At 53.7% G+C, this 19,970-nt stretch overlaps 1 protein-coding gene across 1 annotated transcript; it reads right to left on the bottom strand.

Moving 5' to 3' along the window:
- Positions 1-9,185: 9,185 nt before the first annotated feature.
- C11H9orf50 (chromosome 11 C9orf50 homolog) lies at positions 9,186-16,062 on the bottom strand. Its single transcript, XM_014482569.2, is given in 8 exon segments — positions 9,186-9,413; positions 9,730-9,886; positions 10,040-10,205; positions 11,905-12,065; positions 14,874-14,987; positions 15,090-15,183; positions 15,493-15,723; positions 15,726-16,062. Coding segments are annotated over 8 exon segments (1,314 nt in total). The 5' UTR covers positions 16,012-16,062; the 3' UTR covers positions 9,186-9,308.
- Positions 16,063-19,970: the final 3,908 nt, after the last annotated feature.

Raw genomic sequence — 19,970 nt, 5'->3', positions numbered from 1 at the left:
AGGCACTGTCCCCTGGAGAACATGCTCCAGGGGCTCCGAGCTGCCTGGGCCAGCAGGTTCCTGGAAGAGGGTTCTTCAAGGTTTGCCGGGCCCTGCAGCTGGGGGAACTGGAAGCCAGCCCAGAGCCAGATGGGGGCTCCCTGGGAACTCGCGGGCATCACCGCAGTCCCCAGGACTGCCAGGTGCAGGCAATAAACCCAGGAAACCCTGGTGGGCGAGTCATTAAGGGTCCCCAAGGCCTCATGATGGGAGATGGCAGATGAGCTGCCCCTGGCTCTTTGGGTCCCAGTTCCACTATTGAAGAGGGTTCCAGAACCCCATCTGATGCGTCCAGTCTCTGCTTCTGGCTCGGACCCCACCCAGCATCCAAAGCTGGCTCTGATGAGCCCAAATGGCACAGTGACCATTATCAGCATCACCCCTTTTCCTGAGGCTGTTTACAGGGGAAGGTTGAGGCTTGGGGGGCGGCTTGGAGGTGGTGGCATGCATTGTCTCCGTGGAAGGGTTCGATGGCCTTCGGCAGGAGCCCCTGGAAGCTGCAGACCATCTGTCAGTTGGGGCATATTTGGGAGGGAATGACAACAGGACCCCAAAAGACAGGAATACCAGGGGATGGGAGGACATGGTGGGCTAGGATAAATGGCAGAGACAAAAGCAGTTGGAATGAGCAGTGGGCAGCGACTGGCGCATTGCCGGGTGGGGGGCGGGGAGGGTGTGTCTATCTCGGCTGGGGAAATCTGGCTTTCCCCCTGCCTCATCAACAGCCCTCCTGGGCCCCTTGCCCCGCCCTGGCCCCCGCTAGCCTGTGCTAAGAAGAGCCCCACCAGCCTTGATGCAGGGCCCACAGCAGTTGCCTCCCTGCCCCTCCCCCAGTCCTCCGTCTGGGTCTGACCACTCCTCTACCTCCCTGTCGTCACAAGGCCCAGGTGTCCTCCCGGTGCCCTAAACAGTGGGTTAGGTTCCTCCTGTGCCCCCAAAGCCCCGGCCTCCCCGCATCTGTCACTCTGTCCTGCAATCGTCCACTTGAGTCCATGTCCCCAGCAGACTGTAGCCTCCGGACAGCAGGGCTGCACATGTGGTGCCCACTGTGTGCTCGGGGCCCAACATGAGTGTGGCACACAGTAGGCGCTCAACGAACTGCCTGCAGATGAAAGGGAAAGAGCCCCTGGGACAGCTCATATCCCTGGGGCCCCGGCTGTCTCGGGTTCTGCATCTCCGTGGCTCCACACTGACACCCAGCCTCCCAGCGGCGCCTCTCTGACCCTGCCTGGAGTCAGCACTCCCGTCCCCCCTCCCCGTGGGCCCAGCCCCGCCTTCCAGGGAATTCTTGAGACTCCGGCTCTCAGGACCCTTTGCTCCAGCCCTATCACTAGCCAGTCTCCACAGCCTCCCCAAACGCCACCTTCCAATACATCTCTCCCGCCCTGGGCTTCCCCGGGTTCTCCATGCCTCCCCGGGGCCCCAGAGCTGGAGGACAGACCCTGGGGCAGGAAGGGGCTCCAGACCACCCTGCTTGCCCCTGGGAGAAGAAGGCCCAGGATCCCATGTTGGCCTCTCTTCCTGCTGAATTTGAATCCTGACTACAACACTTAAAAACAAAGTGACCTTGAGAAAGCGATGAGCCTCTCTGGGTTTTGGTTTCCCAACAAGGAATGGTTGTGAGAGACAGTCTAGGGTGGGGGTGGGGGAAGGGTGTGGGGGAGGGTGGGGGTGGGGGGAGGGGGGTCTGGTCTGGGGCACACCGGACCTGGCTCCAATTCCAGTGGTAGGCACGGCCTGGACAAGACCCGGTAACTTCCCTGGCCCTCAGTTTCCTTATTTGCTAAGGAGCTAAGGAGATGCCCTCCAGGGGGTGGAGAGGCCCAGTGAGGGGGGACCCCGGGAGAAGGGAGGGGCGCTTTTCCTGCTTCTCCCATCACTTCCTTCTGCGCTGCGTTGGGAACGTTTCCTCCCTCCCCACCACCCTCCAAACTAGCCGCAGCTCCAGCTGCCAGCCCTGGTTTGGCACAGGTCTGCCCACAGCCCAGGCAGGCGGTCCAGGGCAGGGGGTGGAAGGGGGTGGGTGCTACTATGGCTCAGACTGAGGAGGGCAGACAGGAACTGGAAGAGACCAGTGCATGGGGCGGAGGGTGGTCCACCTGCCTCGCCCCACCCTCCGGAGATTCAGGGGGTCTGCGGTAGTGGGGAGCAAGAGCTGGAGGGGCGGCCAGCTCCAGCCACAGCTGCTTCCCAGGGCCTTCCAGCCATGCGGCTCCCTGGAGCCCAGGAGGGACTGGCCACGTGCCAGCCCTGAGTGGAAATGTACCAGCGAGAAGGACCCCGCTGGGGACCCTGGGGAGGGGTCGCTCCCCTCCCTGAAGCAAGTCCCTCCCTCCGTCCCCCTTCTTAGTCGCGCCATGTCCAAGCTCTGTGTGCAGAGGGGCAGGGGCATGCTGGAAAGGTCTGCAGAGGACTGCGGTGGGGGCTGCATCTGCGGCCTCCCCGGCAACAAGTGCACCCAGAAGGTGGGGGGTGCGGTCGCGGGCAGATCCCCGACCATGGGAGGGTATGTGGGTGTTCTCTGTTATGTGGGGTTTCTAACTGTGTGGTGTGGGTCTTGGGATGTGGTGCCTGTGTGTATGATGTGTCTGTGTGTGTGAGATGCGTGTGCTTATGTGCATGTGTGTGTGCACGCGCACGCGCGCGCGCAGGCGCCTGTCCGCGGCTGTCCCCGTGTGTCCCTGCGTTTCTGCTGGGAGTGGCGAGAGGGGAGGCTCGGGGCCACTCAAGGTCCTCTTGACACAGAATCCGTGTCTGTCGAGGAGGGAGACAGGAGAGAGGACGAGAACGCGGAGAGGGAAGGAAGAAATGGAGGGCTGGGGTGGGGGCCCCGGGGGAGGGGGACGATGCGAGCGGAAGGGATGCGAGGCAGGGCGTGGTGGGATGAGGGCGAGGAGCGGAGGGGTCCCCTACAAGCCGGGCTGCGGGACCCCGCGTGGCCGCCCGCTGGGTCCCCGCCGCCCGCTCTCGGGGGCCCCGACACCCCGACTCCCGCCCCCGTGCTCTGCACGCTGGACTCCATCTCTAGTGCTCCCGGCTGATCCCGCTGTTGCAAGCTTAAGCAGATTTTTTGCTTTAACGACAAAAACCGAGAAAGAGTCGGTTGGGGGAGGGGGTTGGGAGCGTCCCCCGGGGTCCCCGTCCGCGGTCCGGCGCGGAGAGCTAGCGCAGGGGGCAGGACGCCAGGCGCCAGCGCCGCGCGAGGGGAAAAGTTTCCGACCCTGGAGCGAGAGCTTGCGAAGTTTAGGCCGCGCCGGGCGGCGCCAAAGCCAGGCCAACACTGCCCCCGCGTGGGCGCGGCGCGGCGCTGCAGCCGGTGGCCTCCTTGGGGTGGGGCGGTGGTCCGCGGCGACTCTGCGGGGGGTACACACTGAGGCTCGGAGCCGGTGAGCTTGGCCTGCGCAAAGGCCAAGAGGAGGAGGTGTACTAGAAGCAAGCCTCCTTTTGGACTCGCAGGCTCTCCAGGAAACAGAACTACTGCTGGTGGAGTGGGAGGGCGTGCAAGTCAGAGAGTGGGGATGGGAGAGATTAAGTCGTTCCAAGGATTGCAATCCCCCTCCGGTCCCATCCCCTACAGGGTTTGTAGATCCGTGACTTGAGAGTCCCTTGGTCTGCAAGAAGATCCAGCCAGTCCATTCTAAAGGAAATCAGTCCTGGATGTTCCTTGGAAGGACTGATGCTGAAGCTGAAACTCCAATACTTTGGCCACCTGATGCGAAGAACTGACTCATTGGCAAAGACCCTGATGCTGGGAAAGATTGAAGGCAGGAGGAGAAGGGGACAACAGAGGATGAGATGGTTGGATGGCATCACCGACTCAATGGACATGAGTCTAAGTAAACTCCGGGAGTTGGTGGTGGACAGGGAGGCCTGGCGTGCTGCAGTCCATGGGGTTGCAAAGAGTCAGACATGACTGAGCGACTGAACTGAACTGAACTGACCCCTTTGTGGAGGCAAAGCCGTCGTTCAAAACAGCGCCCTCAACTTCTATTACCATATGTAAAATAGACAGCCAAGGGGGAGTTTGCTGTCTGGCTCTGGAAACTCAAACAGGGGCTCTGTGTCAACCTAGAAGGGTAGGATGGGGAGGGAGGTGGGAGGGAGGTTCAAGAGGGAGGGGATATATGTATACCTATGGCTGATTCATGTTGAGGTTTGACAGAAAAACAGCAAAATTCTGTAAAGCAATTATCCTTCAATTTAAAAAAAAAATTAAAAAAGAAAGAAAACAGCACCCTCCTCCATCCACAACCTGTCCTGGTCCCACGAACCCTGCAGCCCGTCCAGCCCAAATCCCATCCCTTCCCCCTCAGCAGTGCACCCGCTGAGTGTGGGTTCCGTGGCTCTTTCCTCCGTGGCCAGGAGGTGGCGAAAGAGACCTCGACGCTGGCCTTGGTGAGGGATTGGAGCCACAGCGGCTTCAGGAAGGGGAGGGGGCTGAACTCTGCCCAGTGGCAGGCACGCAGGTGTGTGGCAGGGCCAAGCCCGGCACATAGGCAGAAGGAGGTGGAGCTGCTGGGTCAGCGCAGCGTCAGGAGGGCTCCAGGCGGTTCCTGCCCCCTTGTCTTTCACCACCTCCTGACGTGACTCCAAACACTCCCCCACTCCCGGGACCACCCCCCGCCCCAACTAGGAGAGAAACATCTGGCCCCTGCCCACCCAGATGCTTGCCCTCCAGGGACCAGATGGTGAAAACCTGGCCTGGGGAACGCTCCCTTCCTCCACAGTCTGGACGCCCTTACCCTACCAGGGAGTCCCACAAGCAGCCCCTCCGTTCAGCCTCTCAGTCCTCTCCAACTCGGCGACCCCACGGACTGCAGACCACTGGGCTTCCCTGTTCATCACCGCCTCTCCGAGCTTGCTCAAACTCACGTCCATCAAGTGGTTGATGAACCATTTCATCAAACCATCTCATCCTCTGTGGTTCCCTTCTCCAGCCTTCAATCTTTCCCAGCATCAGGGTCTTTTCCAATGAGTCAGTTCTTCGCCTCAGGTGGCCAAAGTATTGGAGCTTCAGCATCAGTCCTTCTAATGAATATTCAAGACTGATTTCCTTTAAGATTGACTGGTTTTATCTCCTTGCAGTCCAAGGGACTCTCAAGAGTCTTCTCCAACACCACAGTTTATTCTTTGGCACTCAGCTTTCTTTATGATCCAACTGACTACTGGAAAAACCACAGCTTTGACTATACAGACCTTTGTCAGTAAAGTAATGTCTCTGCTTTTTAATATGCGTCTAGGTTTGTCATAGCTTTTCTTCCAAGGAGCAAGCGTCTTTTAACTTCATGGCTGCAGTCACCATCTGCAGTGATTTTGAAACCCAAGAAAATAAAATCTCTCCTGTTTCCATTATTTTCCCATCTATTTGTCATGAAATGATAGGACTGGATGCCGTGATGTTAGTTTTTTTGAATGTTGAGTTTTAAGGCAATTTTTTCACTCTCCTCCTTCACTTTCATCAAGAGGCTCTTTAGTTCCTCTTCACTTTCTGTCAGCAACGCTTAGCAAGCCCCTTATCCCGAAGCTGGAGAAGGAAATGGCAACCCACTCCAGTATTCTGGCCTGGAAAATTCCATGGACTGAGGAGCCTGGTGGACTACAGTCCATGGGGTCGCAAAGAGTCAGACACAACTGAGCAAGTTCACTTCACTTTCTGCCATAAGGGTAGTGTCATCTGCATATATATCTGTTATTGATATTTCTCCCGGCAATCTTTGATTCCAGCTTGTGCTTCATCTAGCCTGGCATTTAAGAAAATTAGAGATACCAAGGGAACATTTCATGCAAAGATGGGCTGGATAAAGGACAGAAATGGTATGGACCTAACAGAAGCAGAAGATATTAAGAAGAGGTGGCAAGAATATACAGAAGAACTGTACAAAAAAGATCTTCATGACCCAGATAATCACGATGGTGTGATCACTGACCTAGTGTGATCCAGCCAGACATCCTGGAATGTGAAGTCAAGTGGGCCTTAGAAAGCATCACTATGAACAAAGCTAGTGGAGGTGATGGAATTCCAGTTGAGCTATTTCAAATCCTGAAAGATGATGCTGTGAAAGTGCTGCACTCAATATGCCAGCACATTTGGAAAACTCAGCAGTGGCCACAGGACTGGAAAAGGTCAGTTTTCATTCCAATCCCAAAGAAAGGCAATGCCAAAGAATGCTCAAACTACCGCACAATTGCACTCATCTCACATGCTAGTAAAGTAATGCTCAAAATTCTCCAAGCCAGGCTTCAACAATATGTGAACCGTGAACTTCCAGATGTTCAAGCTGGTTTTAGAAAAGGCAGAGGAACCAGAGACCAAATTGCCAACATCCGCTGGATCATCAGAAAAGCAAGAGAGTTCCAGAAAAACATCTATTTCTGCTTTATTGACTATGCCAAAGCCTTTGACTGTGTGGATCACAATAAACTGTGGACAATTCTTCAAGAGATGGGAACACCAGCCCACCTGACCTGCCTCTTGAGAAAATTGTATGCAGGTCAGGAAGCAACAGTTAGAACTGGACATGGAACAACAGACTGGTTCCAAATAGGAAAAGGAGTACGTCAAGGCTGTATATTGTCACCCTGCTTATTTAACTTATATGCAGAGTACATCATGAGAAACGCTGGGCTGGAAGAAGCACAAGCTGGAATCAAGATTGCCGGGAGAAATATCAATCACCTCAGATATGCAGATGACACCACCCTTATGGCAGAAAGTGAAGAGGAACTAAAAAGCCTCTTGATGAAGGTGAAAGAGGAGAGTGAAAAAGTTGGCTTAAAACTCAACATTCAGAAAACTAAGATCATGGCATCTGGTCCCATCACTTCATGGGAAATAGATGGGGAAACAGTGGAAACAGTGTCAGACTTTATTTTGGGGGGCTCCAAAATCACGGCAGATGGTGACTGCAGCCATGAAATTAAAAGACGCTTACTCCTTGGAAGAAAAGTTATGACCAACCTAGATAGCATATTGAAAAGCAGAGACATTACTTTGCCAACAAAGGTCCGTCTAGTCAAGGCTATGGTTTTTCCAGTGGTCATGTATGGATGTGAGAGTTGGACTGTGAAGAAAGCTGAGCGCCGAAGAATTGATGCTTTTGAACTGTGGTGTTGGAGAAGACTCTTGAGAGTCCCTTGGACTGCAAGGAGATCCAAGCAGTCCATTCTGAAGGAGATCAGCCCTGGGATTTCTTTGGAAGGAATGATGCTAAAGCTGAAATTCCAGTACTTTGGCCACCTCATGTGAAGAGTTGACTCATTGGAAAAGACTCTGATGCTGGGAGGGATTGGGGGCCGGAGGAGAAGGGGATGACAGAGGATGAGATGGCTGGATGGCATCACTGACTCGATGGACGTGAGTCTGAGTGAACTCCGGGGAGTTGGTGATGGACAGGGAGGCCTGGCGTGCTGCGATTCATGGGGTCGCAAAGAGTCGGACACGACTGAGCGACTGAACTGAACTGAACTCTGCATATAAGTTACATAAGCAGGGTGACAATATACAGCTTTCACATACTCCCTTCCCAGTTTTGAACAGTTTTAACTATTGCTTCTTGACCTGCATACAGATTTCCCAGGTGGCAGGTAAGGAGGTCTGGTATTCCCATCTCTTTAAGAATTTTCCACAGTTTGTTGTGATTCACACAGTCAAAGGCTTTAGTGTAGTCGATGAAACACGTTTTTCTGGAATTCTCTTGCTTTTTCTATGATTCAATGGATGTTGGCAATTTGATCACTGGTTCCTCTGCCTTTTCTAAATCCAACTTGAACATCTAAAAGTTCTTGGTTAATGTACTTTTGAAGCCTATCTTGGAGAATTTTGAGCATTACTTTTCTAGCATGTGGGATGAGTGCAATTGTGCGGTAGTATGAGCATTCTTTGGCATTGCCTTTCTTTGGGATTGAAATGAAACCTGACCTTTTCCAGTCCTGTGGCCACTGCTGAGTTTTCCAAGTTTGCTGGCATATTGAGTGCAGCAATTTAACAGCCTCATCCTTTAGGATTTGAAATAGCTCAACTGAAATTCCATCACTTCCACTAGCCTTGTTCATAGTGATGCTTCCTAAGGCCACTTGACTTAGCATTCCAGGATATCTGGCTCTAGGTGAGTGATCACACCATTGTGGTCATCTGGGTGGTGAAGATCTTTTTTGTATAGTTCTTCTGTGTATTCTTGCTACCTCTTCTTAATATCTTCTGCTTCAGTTAGGTCCATATCATTTCTGTCCTTTATCGAGCCCATCTTTGCATGAAATGTTGCCTTGGTACTCTAATTTTCTTGAAGAGATCTCTAGTCTTTCCCATTCTATTGTTTTCCTCTATTTCTTTGCATTGATCACTTAGGAAGGCTTTCTTACCTCTCCTTGCTGTTCTTTGGACGCTGCATTCAGATGGGAATATCCTTCCATTTCTCCTTTGTCTTTCGCTTCTCTTCTTTCCTCAGCTATTTGTAAGGTCGCCTCAGACAACCATTTTGCCTTTTTGCATTTCCTTTTCTTGGGCATGGTTTTGATCACAGTCTCCTGTGCAATGTCACAAACCGCCATCCACGGTTCTTCAGATCATCTGTCTATCCGATCTCATCCCTTGAATCTACTTGTCACTTTCACTGCATAATTGTAAGGGATTTGATTTAGGTTATATCTGAATGGTCTAGTGGTTTTCCTTACTTTCTTCAATTTAGGTCTGAATTTTGCAATAAGGAGTTCACGATCTGAGCCACAGTCAGCTTCTGGTCTTGTTTTTGCTGACTATATAGAGCTTCTCTATCTTCGACTGCAAAGAATATAATCAGTCTGATTTCGGTGTTGACCATCTGGTGATGTTCATGTGTAGAGTCGTCTCTTGTGTTGTTGGAAGAGGGTCCTCTTCCAACAACAAGCAGCCTTTGGTTCCAGTCAAAGATGGATGCTGGGGGGCTGGTGGTTCAGAGCAGGCGGTTGTTCAGGTGTGGGCTGATCTAGGTTGACAGAGGCTTGGTCCTAGGTTTGAGGTGTATGGCAGGGTCTCCCACCTCCCAGAATGGTTCACTTGGAACAAGCCTGACCCCTAAAGATGCCTCACTTCCTCATCTTCTGTGACCCTACCCCTTCCATACCCCCTGGTCCAGGACCCCCAAAGACTAGCAACCAGGCACCTGGAGAGGTTTGCAGGGTGAGACCCGCAGCAGATACCAGCCACCTGGGATGTGCTTTTATTTGTGGGTTAGGGAAGGCCTCTCTTCACCCCTCACCCATGTCCATGGCTGGGCTTGGACACCAGTGACCATTCACCTCTGGGTGCGATGCGATGCTGAAGGCAGGAGGAGCTGGTACCCCTTAGGGCGGCCTCTTTTCAGGATCGTGTGCAGCACCAAGCTGGGCAGGAAGGACTCCTAGAGCAAGAAGGAGGGCCACTTTCAGGGGCCTCTGGGCAGGAGATGGGGTTTCCTGGGCCCAGGGAGTTCTACACTGCACCTCGAGGGGGCAGACACTGTGGTGGGCCCCACTGTACAGATGCAGAAACTGACATAAAAAAGCCTCCACCTATAGCAGGGTAGGAGCTGGAATCTGACCCCAGGCGGTCCAGCCTGAAAGCCCAGCCCTTAGGCAAGCACATACAGAGGTTTTACCCAGAGACCAAGCCACCCCACTGGGCACCCTCCCACCAGGCAGGGCGCTCCACGCGGCTGGCCACCGGCAAGTGCTCACCAGCTTCTGGCTCCAGGAACAGGACGATTTGCCCACCTGCTCCAGGAAGGCTTTGAGGTCCCCCCGCTGCCTCTGGGCGGTGGCCCTGGGGATGAAGGGCAGGCTGCTGCTCATGGAAGTGTCCTCAGGGAGGTGGCCATTCGGCTCCAGGGTGGACCTGAGGGGGACAGGCGCCCATGAGCTGCGTGGACCCCGAGTCCCAGGTCCATGCATGGCTGGCAGGACCCTCCAGGGCCCAGACCACCGCTGGACAGGGTGGTTTACAGGGGGAGGAGGCGCGTGAATCCCGCCCCCTTCCACAAAGCCTCACAGGCCAGGGAAGTCCCAGCTGAAGGGGCTGGCCGCGGTCTCCTCCTTGGCCCTCGGGTACAAGGCTTTGGGCAAGCTCTCCAGCCATCTCCCGACACTCCCGAACACCCGATCCGATGCTGTTGACCGGGGCTTGGCTGTCCTGTTCTCGAAGATGCCCTGCCGGGCTGAAGGAGAGAGGGCATGGGTGAGATCTCTTCCCCGGGCGGGGCCACCTGTACCCCACCCTCCCCCCTCTTCCCTGTGACAGGCAGAGCCCTGTCTCCATGGCAACCCAAGGCTCCCCAGCGCCTTCTGGCTGCCTCCAGAGAAGGCTCTGGTTTTAAAACTATCCTGCATGACTGTTTCTGCCTTTCTTATCCAAGCTCGGCACTGCCCCCCACCCTCTCCCCACACACCCACTCCAGCTCCAGCCCCAAACAGGTTCCCCTTTTCCCACTATGGGAAGCCCAGTGGCCCCACCAGGGAATCCAAGCAATGATTCTGAGAATCCTACAGGGCTGGAGTCTTTCCTGCCCAACAGCTGCCCCTCTGGCTGGTCAGGAAGCCTGAAATCCCGCTCTGGTGCCCCGAGGGGATGGCCACAGCCCCTGTGCCCAGCAACTTCCCAGGAAGTGTCTCCCGTGCCAGCCAGCTGCCATTCCCAAGAAACTTTCTCCAGCCCCCGTCCCCTCCTTTTCCTGGGATTCCCAGCAGTGGCTGGGGTGGACTCTGACTTCTCAGCTGCTTGTCATCTGCTCTTGGAGCCTTGGCTTCCCCCATCAAACAAAACTGGGCAAAATTTCAGCTTCCACCTCCAACTTCCTGTGATCCTGAGGGGGCTGGGTCAGGCTCCTCCTGAATCGGCCAAGGTCCTGGATTTTGAGGACTTTACCCCCAGTGAGGGCAGGAGGAGAAGGGGGCGACAGAGGATGAGGTGGTTGGATGGCATCATCGACTCAATGGACATAAATTTGAACAAGCTCTGGGAGTTGGTGAAGACCAGGGAAGCCTGGTGTGCTGTAGTCCATGGGGTCACAAAGAGTCGGACATTACTAAGCAACTGAAAAATAAAAATCCCCAGCAAGGCTTTAGAGCAGCTGTTCTCTGAAAGTGCACACAGTTGATGCTTAATAAATAGATGAGGCTGTTGGATTGCTGGATCCTGAGAAGAGAAAGGGCCGGGCAGATGGGGAAAGGGGGCCTTGGGAAGGGTTCATACTAGAGCGAGGATGTGTATTCTTCCTGCTTGCCTCTTGTGACACCCACTTCAGAAAACAGTGGAAACTGCCACCACCGATATGACCACATCCATCACCCAAAGAGCCGAGAGCACACTTCTCCCCGGGGAAACTGGGACTGATGGTTGGTTCCGAGCTTCCTTGCTGGACCAGGCAGTGCCAGCCTCTCACAGAGGTGTGATCTTCTAGAACTTTCTGGACACCTCCCCAGCCAGGCCCCTGAGGTCTGCCTTCATGGATCTGGGAAACGCTTTGGGCATTTCAATTCCCACCTTCTCCAGCCCCTGGAGGCCAGGTGCGGGGTCTGCGGGCTGTGGGTGCGGGTCCAGGGTGGGCAGGGGATACAGTGTGTGGGAAGCCTTGGCAGTGAGCAATCCTTGCGTGGTGGCCAGGCCTGGGCAGACCCTGCTCTCTGGGCCCAGCTGCTCCCTGGCACCATCTGCCTTGAGCCACCTCTGCTGAACCTCAGACCCTCTACACCGTCCTTGAAGGTCACCCTAAGAGCTTCTGGAAAGGCCAGTTTAGGGGCCTCCTCTGCAGGGTCAGTGGCCTCTTGGCCTTTGCAGTACCAGGGCCCAGCCTCTGCTGGCCAGGGTTCAGGCTGGAACTTTCTGGAGTCCTGGAGCTCCCCCTCCTGTCTGCTCACCAGCACAGCTGCGTTCCCAGTAACGGAGTGCTGTGTCCCTCAGCGTCTCGTCAGCGAATCGCACTCGGAAAGGGCAACATCGCCTGCGGTGCCCTGAGCCTTCCCCCGAGGAGTTGTGGGTGAGCACAGCCTTGAGCTTGGGGGCCTGTGTAGCCTGGGGCCTGGTGAGAGAGATGAGAGGCTCAGCCACCAGCCTCCCCGGCATGCCACCCCGGCAACACACACGTCCACCAGAGCTCTCTGTGGGATCCTGACCATCAGAGCAGGTCCCTCCTGAGCACTTCCTACCCCCCAAAGGAATGGATCAAGCACGTAACAGGCATCAGCCCACCAAACCCACACAACCCTGTGAAACACGATTATTAGTCCCATTTTACTGATGAGGAAACTGAGGCACAGAGGTTTTTTGATTTTTTCCCCCCAATTTGCCCAAGATCGCACAGCTGGTTAGGGGTGGGACTGGGCTATGAATCCTGGTTCAAGAGCAGGCAATCTTGTATATCAAGCAATTTAGCAGAGAGAAGAAGGATATGAACTCAGGAGTTGGGCGGTCCCTGGGTTTCAATTCTAACTCTTGGAGCCTCAGTTTCTTTGTCTGTAAAATGGGATCATCATGCCCACAGTACAGGGCCGGGAAGACGTGAAAGAGACTGCAAAGCACCCCCCACACCCCCAGGGTCTGCAGGGCCAAGGGTAAACATCTCTGAGAACTGTTCCTCATAGTCATCAATTTCAACTATGAACCATCCCAGTCCTGTGACACTGGGCAGACCACCAGCAGATTTCCCCTTTAAATTATGTACTATGTGTTGTGGGCAGGATAACAACATCCTTATAAGAGTTTGCATGAGTATGTGCTAAGTCTCTTCAGTCATGTCAGACTCTTTTGCGACCCTATGAACTATAGTCCGCCAGGCTCCTCTGTCCATGGGATTCTCCAGGCAAGAATATTGGAGTGGGTTGTTGTTCCCTTCTCCAGGGGATCTTCCTGACCCAGGGATCAAACACATCTTTTTTGTCTAACTGCATTGATAGGCAGCTTCTTTACACTAACATCCCCCCTAGAAGTGCGCTAAGAGTTTGTTGAGTATCAGATAAAATGTGAGGCATCTAGTTTGGAGCCTGGCCAGGGGCCTGGGCTCAGTAAAGGGGATCTGTGATTATTACATTTATTGTTATTCATTTCAGCCACCAGAGCAAGGCTGCAGGATGGTGTGCTTGATCCATCAATGGCTCTGTTATTCAGAAATGCCATGTTCGATCTTAAGTACATGCCTATGGCTATACCTGTCTCCATTTATCTGACCACATCTTTATGTCCATGTGGACACAGAGAGGACACTTTTCATGAGTCCCTTAAAGAGTCCGGGAGCCAGGAGATGACCAAGACAGAGTCGGCTACATGCACTGGGACCTAGTTACGCAACGGTGGTGCGTATTCATAGGCGGTGTCTTCCTAGAGCACTGAGTCAAGAAGGGTTCTGAGGCTCAGTGGGGGAAAGTGCTGTGCTCAATTAGCAATGTCTGCCATGGGCCCAGGATGAGAAGGAATGGCGTGTCTGGTGTATGTACTGTCCCGGTCTTTAAACTCAAGGACGATGCTCTTCACCTTTCATCCACGGTTAAGCAGGGGGAACTACTTCTGCATTATTTTCTCCCTCCCTTAGAGCTACTGCATCCAGGTCCAGCTAAGTGCTAGTGCCCGGGCTCTTCCTACTTCCATCCTTATTTTATTCCCTCCAATATTTGACATATGTGCTGTGCTCAGACACTCAGTCATGGCCGGCTCTCTGTGACCCCACGGCCTGTAGCCCACCAGGCTCCTCTGTCCATGGAATTTTCCAGGCAAGAATACTGGAGTGGGTTGCCATTTCCTTTTCCATTGACTTCTTCCCTGGTGGCTTCTTCCCTGGGTCTTCCCTGGTGGCTCAGAGGTTAAAGCATCTGCCTGCAATGCAGGAGACCTGGCTTCAATCCCTGGGTTGGGAAAATCCCCTGGAGAAGGAAATGGCAACCCACTCCAGTATTCTTGCCTGGAGAATCCCATGGACGGAGGAACCTGGTGGGCTACAGTCCACAGGGTTGCAAAGAGACACGACTGAGCGACTTCACTTTCTCCATTGACATATAGTAAAAGTGAATCAAAGTTAGAGGAAGAGATGGATGAATGAATGGCAGGTGGGTGAAAGAATGGGTTGGTGGGTGGGTGGGTGGATGGACTGATGGATGAAATAGTGAAAAGGTCTTTTTTATTTGGCACACCACTTGGCTTGGAGGACCTTAGTTCCCCAACCAGGGGTAGAATCCAGGCCACAGAAGTGAAAGCATTGAGTCCTAACCACTGGACTGCCAGGAACTCCCACAAAGGTCTTAATATAAGGTTTGGATCTTAGGAGGATAAGTAGATGTATGGATACATGGGTGGATGAATGATTATGCAGGTGGGTATATAGACTGGCTTCATGATTAGATTAGTGATGGATAGTATCCTGGATTTACAAGTGGATGGAAGGATTGGTAGATGATCAATCATTGACTTCATGGATAGGTGGATAGAATTGTGGGAGTTTGTGAGTAGCTGGCTGGCTGGCTGGCTGGAGAAATGGATTAATGAATCAACAGGAGACCTGATTCATGAGTGGATGGATGGGTGGAGAGATTCGTGAATAGATTGTGAAAGACCTGGTTCACAGATGTATGCAATGGTGGATGGGTGAATAGGAGAATGATTATATGAATGGATTCATCAGTGAATTATGAATGTGTGTAAAAGACCTGATTAATGAATGGGTGGATGGATTCATAGATGTTGATGGATGACCCTTAAACAGGTTGGGAGAAGACTTGATTCATGGATGGACATATAGATGGATAAACAGGTGGACAGATGGATAAATTCTGGAAAGACAGAGGAAGGAAAGAAATGTTCTTTCTCCCCACCCCCCTGCCCCCATCCTCCCACAACTCACTGATTGGCCTTGACCGTGGTGAACTGCGGGTAATCTCTACTCAAGGGCCCCAGGGCAGGTATCTGATGAAGCAAAATCTTCTTAAGGCTATTCTTGAGGTAGGATGATTGGCCCCTTGAAAACAAACAGGCCACACCTCATATGAGTGATCAGGGTCCTCCATGGTCAGAGCGTTGATGACAACCCTGTCCCCAAGAAGAGGTCACTGACGCTTACCCAAGCTCTGGGAGGAAGTGGGAGCTGGAACACCGAGGAGGACTTCCGTTGAACTCTGACGCAGAATGCCTTTGATGTTGAGATGCTGAGGGTGCTGGGGTGGGGGTGGGGGGCAGGATGAAGTAGAAAGAGTTATGAGCCTTCGCTTGGGGACAGTCTTTATTAGAGTCTTCCTGGTTGTATGGCCTTGGGCCTCAGTTTATTCATCTGTACAATGGCAGGGCCGCCCTGAAGCAGTGGTTGTCAGGATTCTGCCAGCCCTACTTCACTAATACAAGCATCCTTCTATGCCAGGTGGTGTGACCCCCCCACCCAACCACCCCCACTCCGACCACCCTCACTACCGGAAATGACGCAGCCCCGCCTTGCCCCGCCCCCTGGGGGGGAGCCACAGGGGCCTCACTCGGTGGGAGAAGCCGTTCCGCAGAGTCAGCCCTGAACTGTCGCAGGAACTGCCGGAACCGGCCCGGGAGAACTTCTCCTAGGAGGGAGCCCAAGGAATCGGAGGTCTCCTTGGCCGAGCCCCTGCGAGGGTCCTTGCGCTGTCCGAGCTCGGGGCATGCGGGCGCCGATTCGGGGGGCTCGCCGGCCAAGAGCAGGGGCGGCAGCAGCAGCGACCTCAGCCCTGTCCGGCTCTCGCCGGCCGCTGGGCCACGGTGGGCAGGACCGGCAGGCGGGACCGGGAGCGCCTGAAGCCCAGCCCGGGATCGGAGTGCAAGGACTCACACTGGGGGGCCTGCCACCGCTCGGCGCCGCTCTCAGAGGCCCTCGAGACCCCGAAGACCCCCGCGTCCGAGGCTGCTCGGAGCTCGGGCCGCAGCAGCCTGGGCAGCAGCGGGTCTCTGCGCCGGCGATCGCCACCGCCGGGGAGTCCCTCGGGCGCCACCTGCTGGGCCCAGAAGCTGGGGCGACGCCGGGGCATGTCTGGCCCTGCGCTCAGCTCAGGGCATCCTCACGCCAGTGAGGGGCGGAGGGCGGGTGCCGTGGGAAGTGGACAGGAGGGCGTAGACCAGCCACCCCCGCCAGGCCATAGCGCCCAGAGCGCGGCAGTGTGGTTCGGGGGGTTCCACCACTGGCCCGCCAGACAGTAAAAGTGGCTTCAGGCTAGAGTGCCCCGATCCTGTTTCCTCACCAGAAAAAACGGTGACGGTGAGAGCACTCACATTCTCAAGTTGCTGTGACGTTTAAATGAGCCAGCGGATGTAAATGGCTTAGAATAATGCCAGGCACGTTGTACGTGCTTAACAAAGCCTAACTGCTATTATTATTTTAAAATTATTATTTAGGATTTACTCTCAGCTCCATTACTTATTGGGGCTTCCCTGGTGGCTCAGACAGTCAAGAATCCCCCTGCAATGGGGGAGACCTCGGTTCCATTCCTCGGTTGGGAAGATCCCCTGGAGAAGGGAATGGCTACCCACTCCAGTATTCCTGCCTGGAGAAGTCCGTGGACAGAGGAGCCTGGCGGGCTCTACAGTCCATGGCATCCGTAAGGAGTCGGACAGTACTGAGCGACTTTCACTGCCCTTACTTATTAGCTGTACCCTTGCGGGAGCCAGTTAATTGCTCTCAATGCCCTTATCTATAGAATGGGGATAACCCAGGGCCTGCTCTTTTGTGAGAATGAAACCGCACCATGTGGAAAGCACTTAACACCTGGAGTGTTCAACTTGCTCTGCTGTTACTAGCTCTCAGGTAGAAATCGGGAAAGCTGGAACCAGCTTACAGGGGTGGCTTGCCCTGCAGTTGCCCATTCCTGCTGGAGCCCGAGTCCCTTGGGTGGGAGCTTCTTGAAAATACAGATGCCCCAGATTCCGATTCACTGGGGGCAGGTCAAGACACTTATTTTTAACAAACTTCCCCTTTGGAGACAGAGCCCCAGACCCACCCCCCACCCACCAACAACCCCCGCCACAAACACACACATACCACCCGCCCCAGCTTCTGACACTGGGATCTGAGCCTGCTTCCTCCCTACCACACCCCACTCCCCAGATTGCTGTCAGCTCTGAACCGGCTTCCCAGGTGGCACCATGGTAAAGAATCTGCCTGCCAAGCAGGAGACCCAGGTTCAATCCCTGGATTGGGAAGATCCCCTAGAGGAGGAAACGGCAACCCACTCCAGTATTCTTGCCAGGAGAATCCCATGGACAGAGGAGCCTGGCAGGCTGCAGTCCATGGGGTCGCAAAGAGTCAAACGTGACTGAGTGTGCGCCCACGCACACGTGCACTGACCAGCTGCTAGTGTCACACTCACCCTAGTGGGGCTTTGGGGGGTGGGGCCAGAGACGGCCCCCTGAGTTTAGAGGCCCCTAACAGGTGGGCTGGTCTTTGGGAGAGCCCATCTTCCCGGCCTGGTCCCTCTGCTGGCCCCTCCCTGCCGCCTCCATGCCTTTCCAGAGTAATTGTGACCCGCCTGGCACTCAGGGCCAAGTAGGCTGGGTGTGGGGCAGAGGGCTGGGCTGTCATGCTCAGGATATCAAGGCTGCAGTCATAAAGGGGTGTGGGACTCCCTGCCAAGGCAACCAGGCCCAAGGCAGGGATGAAGGGCTGGGGGGTTCAGTTACCCTCTCTGGGCCTGGGAGGCTCAGGTGGGTCAGGTTTGGGCTGGGGTGACTCTGGAGTTAGAACTCGGAAGTCTGGGCAGTAAGAATGCGGTGGGCCTGCAAGCTGTGAGAACCAGCTTTGAGCCTGTGCTCTGCTTCTGCATGCTGTGTGAGGCTGGTTAAGTCTCTCCTTTCTCAGGGCCCATGATAAAATGGACAGCTGGGCTCCATCTGTGACTCTCAGTTGGGAGAGGGCAGGGAGGAAGCTTGTACTGTAAAACTAGAGTGAGGAACAAGGGTAGTTTGGGCAGTGATTTCGCTGGCCTGATAGGATTTTACAATTTGAAAATGGAGAAAAAGATGACTTTGAATTCACATTACAAGATGTCTGCCTGGAGGAGGCATCCCAGACAATATAATGGATTTCTTTTCTTTTTTTTTGAAATTAGTTATTTATTTGGCTGTGTTAGGTCTTGGTTGTAGCATGCGTGGCTCTCCATTGCCTCAAGCGAGATCTCTCGTTGAGATGTACGATATTTTGTTGTGACTTGTTGTGACCTACGAACCCTCCAGCTGGGGCATGCAGACTCATTTTTCTCCTCAGCATGTGGGATCTTAGTTCCCCCACCAGGGATTGAACCCATGTCCCCTGCACTGCAAGGCAGATTCCTAACCCCTGGGCCACCAGGGAAATCCCAATGTAATGTATTTCTGCAGAGGCTCCTCAACCAGGGATGGAAGAACATCCTTCCTTAGGAAGTTAGAATATTGAGTGAGGAGGGTGAGAAATTTTTTCTGTTTATTTTAAGGGTATGTGAATTTTTAGAAAATGAATGAGGAACACCAGACTACCTAGATGATTTCTAAGAAAGCCTCCAGCCCATATATGCTGAACACATTTATTGAGTATCTATTACGTGCGAGGCCTGGGAATTCAGTGATGCAAGAGGCTTTGGAATTCAGTGGCCCAGCCAGACCTGGAAAAGTCTTGGAGTCCAGATGCAGGGAAGGGACTTTGTCTTCCATGGACAGGAAAGAAAAAAAAAAAAAAAAAAGTAGAGGTGGATTTTTAGGCAACCCCCCGCAAAGATCTAGACTCGGAGCCACACTCACAAAGATTATAGAAACTTCCTGATTGAGGCTGCCCAAGATCTATCCTCCTGCCGTAGAGGTGTGGAAAATGAAGCTTGGGAGAGGGGTCCAAGGCCAGGGAACCAAGTCTAAACTGCTGTGCCCTAGGGAGTCGGACATGACTGAGCGACTGAACTGAACTGAACTGAAGGGAGGATGCTACATAATATGGACAGATCTGGGGACTCAATAGCAGGTCGGGGGACCTCGCTGGTGGTCCAGTGGCTAAAACTCTGTACTCCCAATGCAGGGGGCCCAGGTTCAATCCCTTGTCAGGGAACTAGATCCCAAATGCAACAACTAAGAGCCCACATGCTGCAACTAAGATCCAGCTCAGCCAAATAAATATTTTTTAAAAAAAGGTGGGGCTTTTCAGGGCACCCCACTGCCCCACCATAGCTTTCACTTCATTACAGCAAACACACTGTAAGCTCCTCCTGTGTGCAGTGTCCAGGAGGCACTGTAAATCTAAGCCAGGGTGTCAGTCTAGGAAAAAAGAATTTATGATAAATATTGTGAATATTATGCTATACATGAATACCTTGACGAATATTATGAATCAGTTTCTATTTACTGACAGCCGGCTCCAAACACTGGGCTGAAGTCTCAACTCACAATATCTCACAGGTGTAACCCTCCGAGCATTGAGAAATGAGTAATTATTCTGTGCATCTGGCGGAAGAAGAGACTGAGGCTTGGAGAGGTTCCCAAGGTCTTCTACCTGCAAACTCACTTGTTCATCTCGACTGCTCCAGGGACCAATTCAGAATTTGTGTATGGGAGGAACCTAGGAGAGGGCAACCTTTTCGAAATGGAAACTTCATGGCCTTGTTCCGCTTATTTGGAGTGGCAACCCCTTGGCACTGTCAAGAGTATTTTTTCCTTTACTTGTTTTTTTTTTTGGATCTGTATATTTTAAGGATGTTAATTGTTATGGGTAGAGTCAAGGCAAGAATAAGGCTCTCTCCCCCGCCTCTTTTTTTTGTAACCCAGTGGAAGACCCACAAAACGCTTTTTTCAAGCCTCCTCCAAATGAGCTGGTGCAAAAGCCGGAGGCGGGATAAGCTCTGCGTTTTGGCTCTTTAAAGGCAGTGAAGTTCTCGAGTTAGGGCAGAAGCCCAAGGGGTCAAGGGGGCGGGGGGGCGGAGACAAGCCGCGCGCGGGGCGGAGCCCGACGCAGCCCCGCCCCCAGAAGCGCGGAAGT

The sequence above is a fragment of the Bos mutus genome, chromosome 11 (genome assembly GCF_027580195.1).
Source record: "Bos mutus isolate GX-2022 chromosome 11, NWIPB_WYAK_1.1, whole genome shotgun sequence".
Classification (NCBI taxonomy): Eukaryota; Metazoa; Chordata; class Mammalia; order Artiodactyla; family Bovidae; genus Bos; species Bos mutus.
This window is presented reverse-complemented; position numbering and strand designations above follow the sequence as displayed.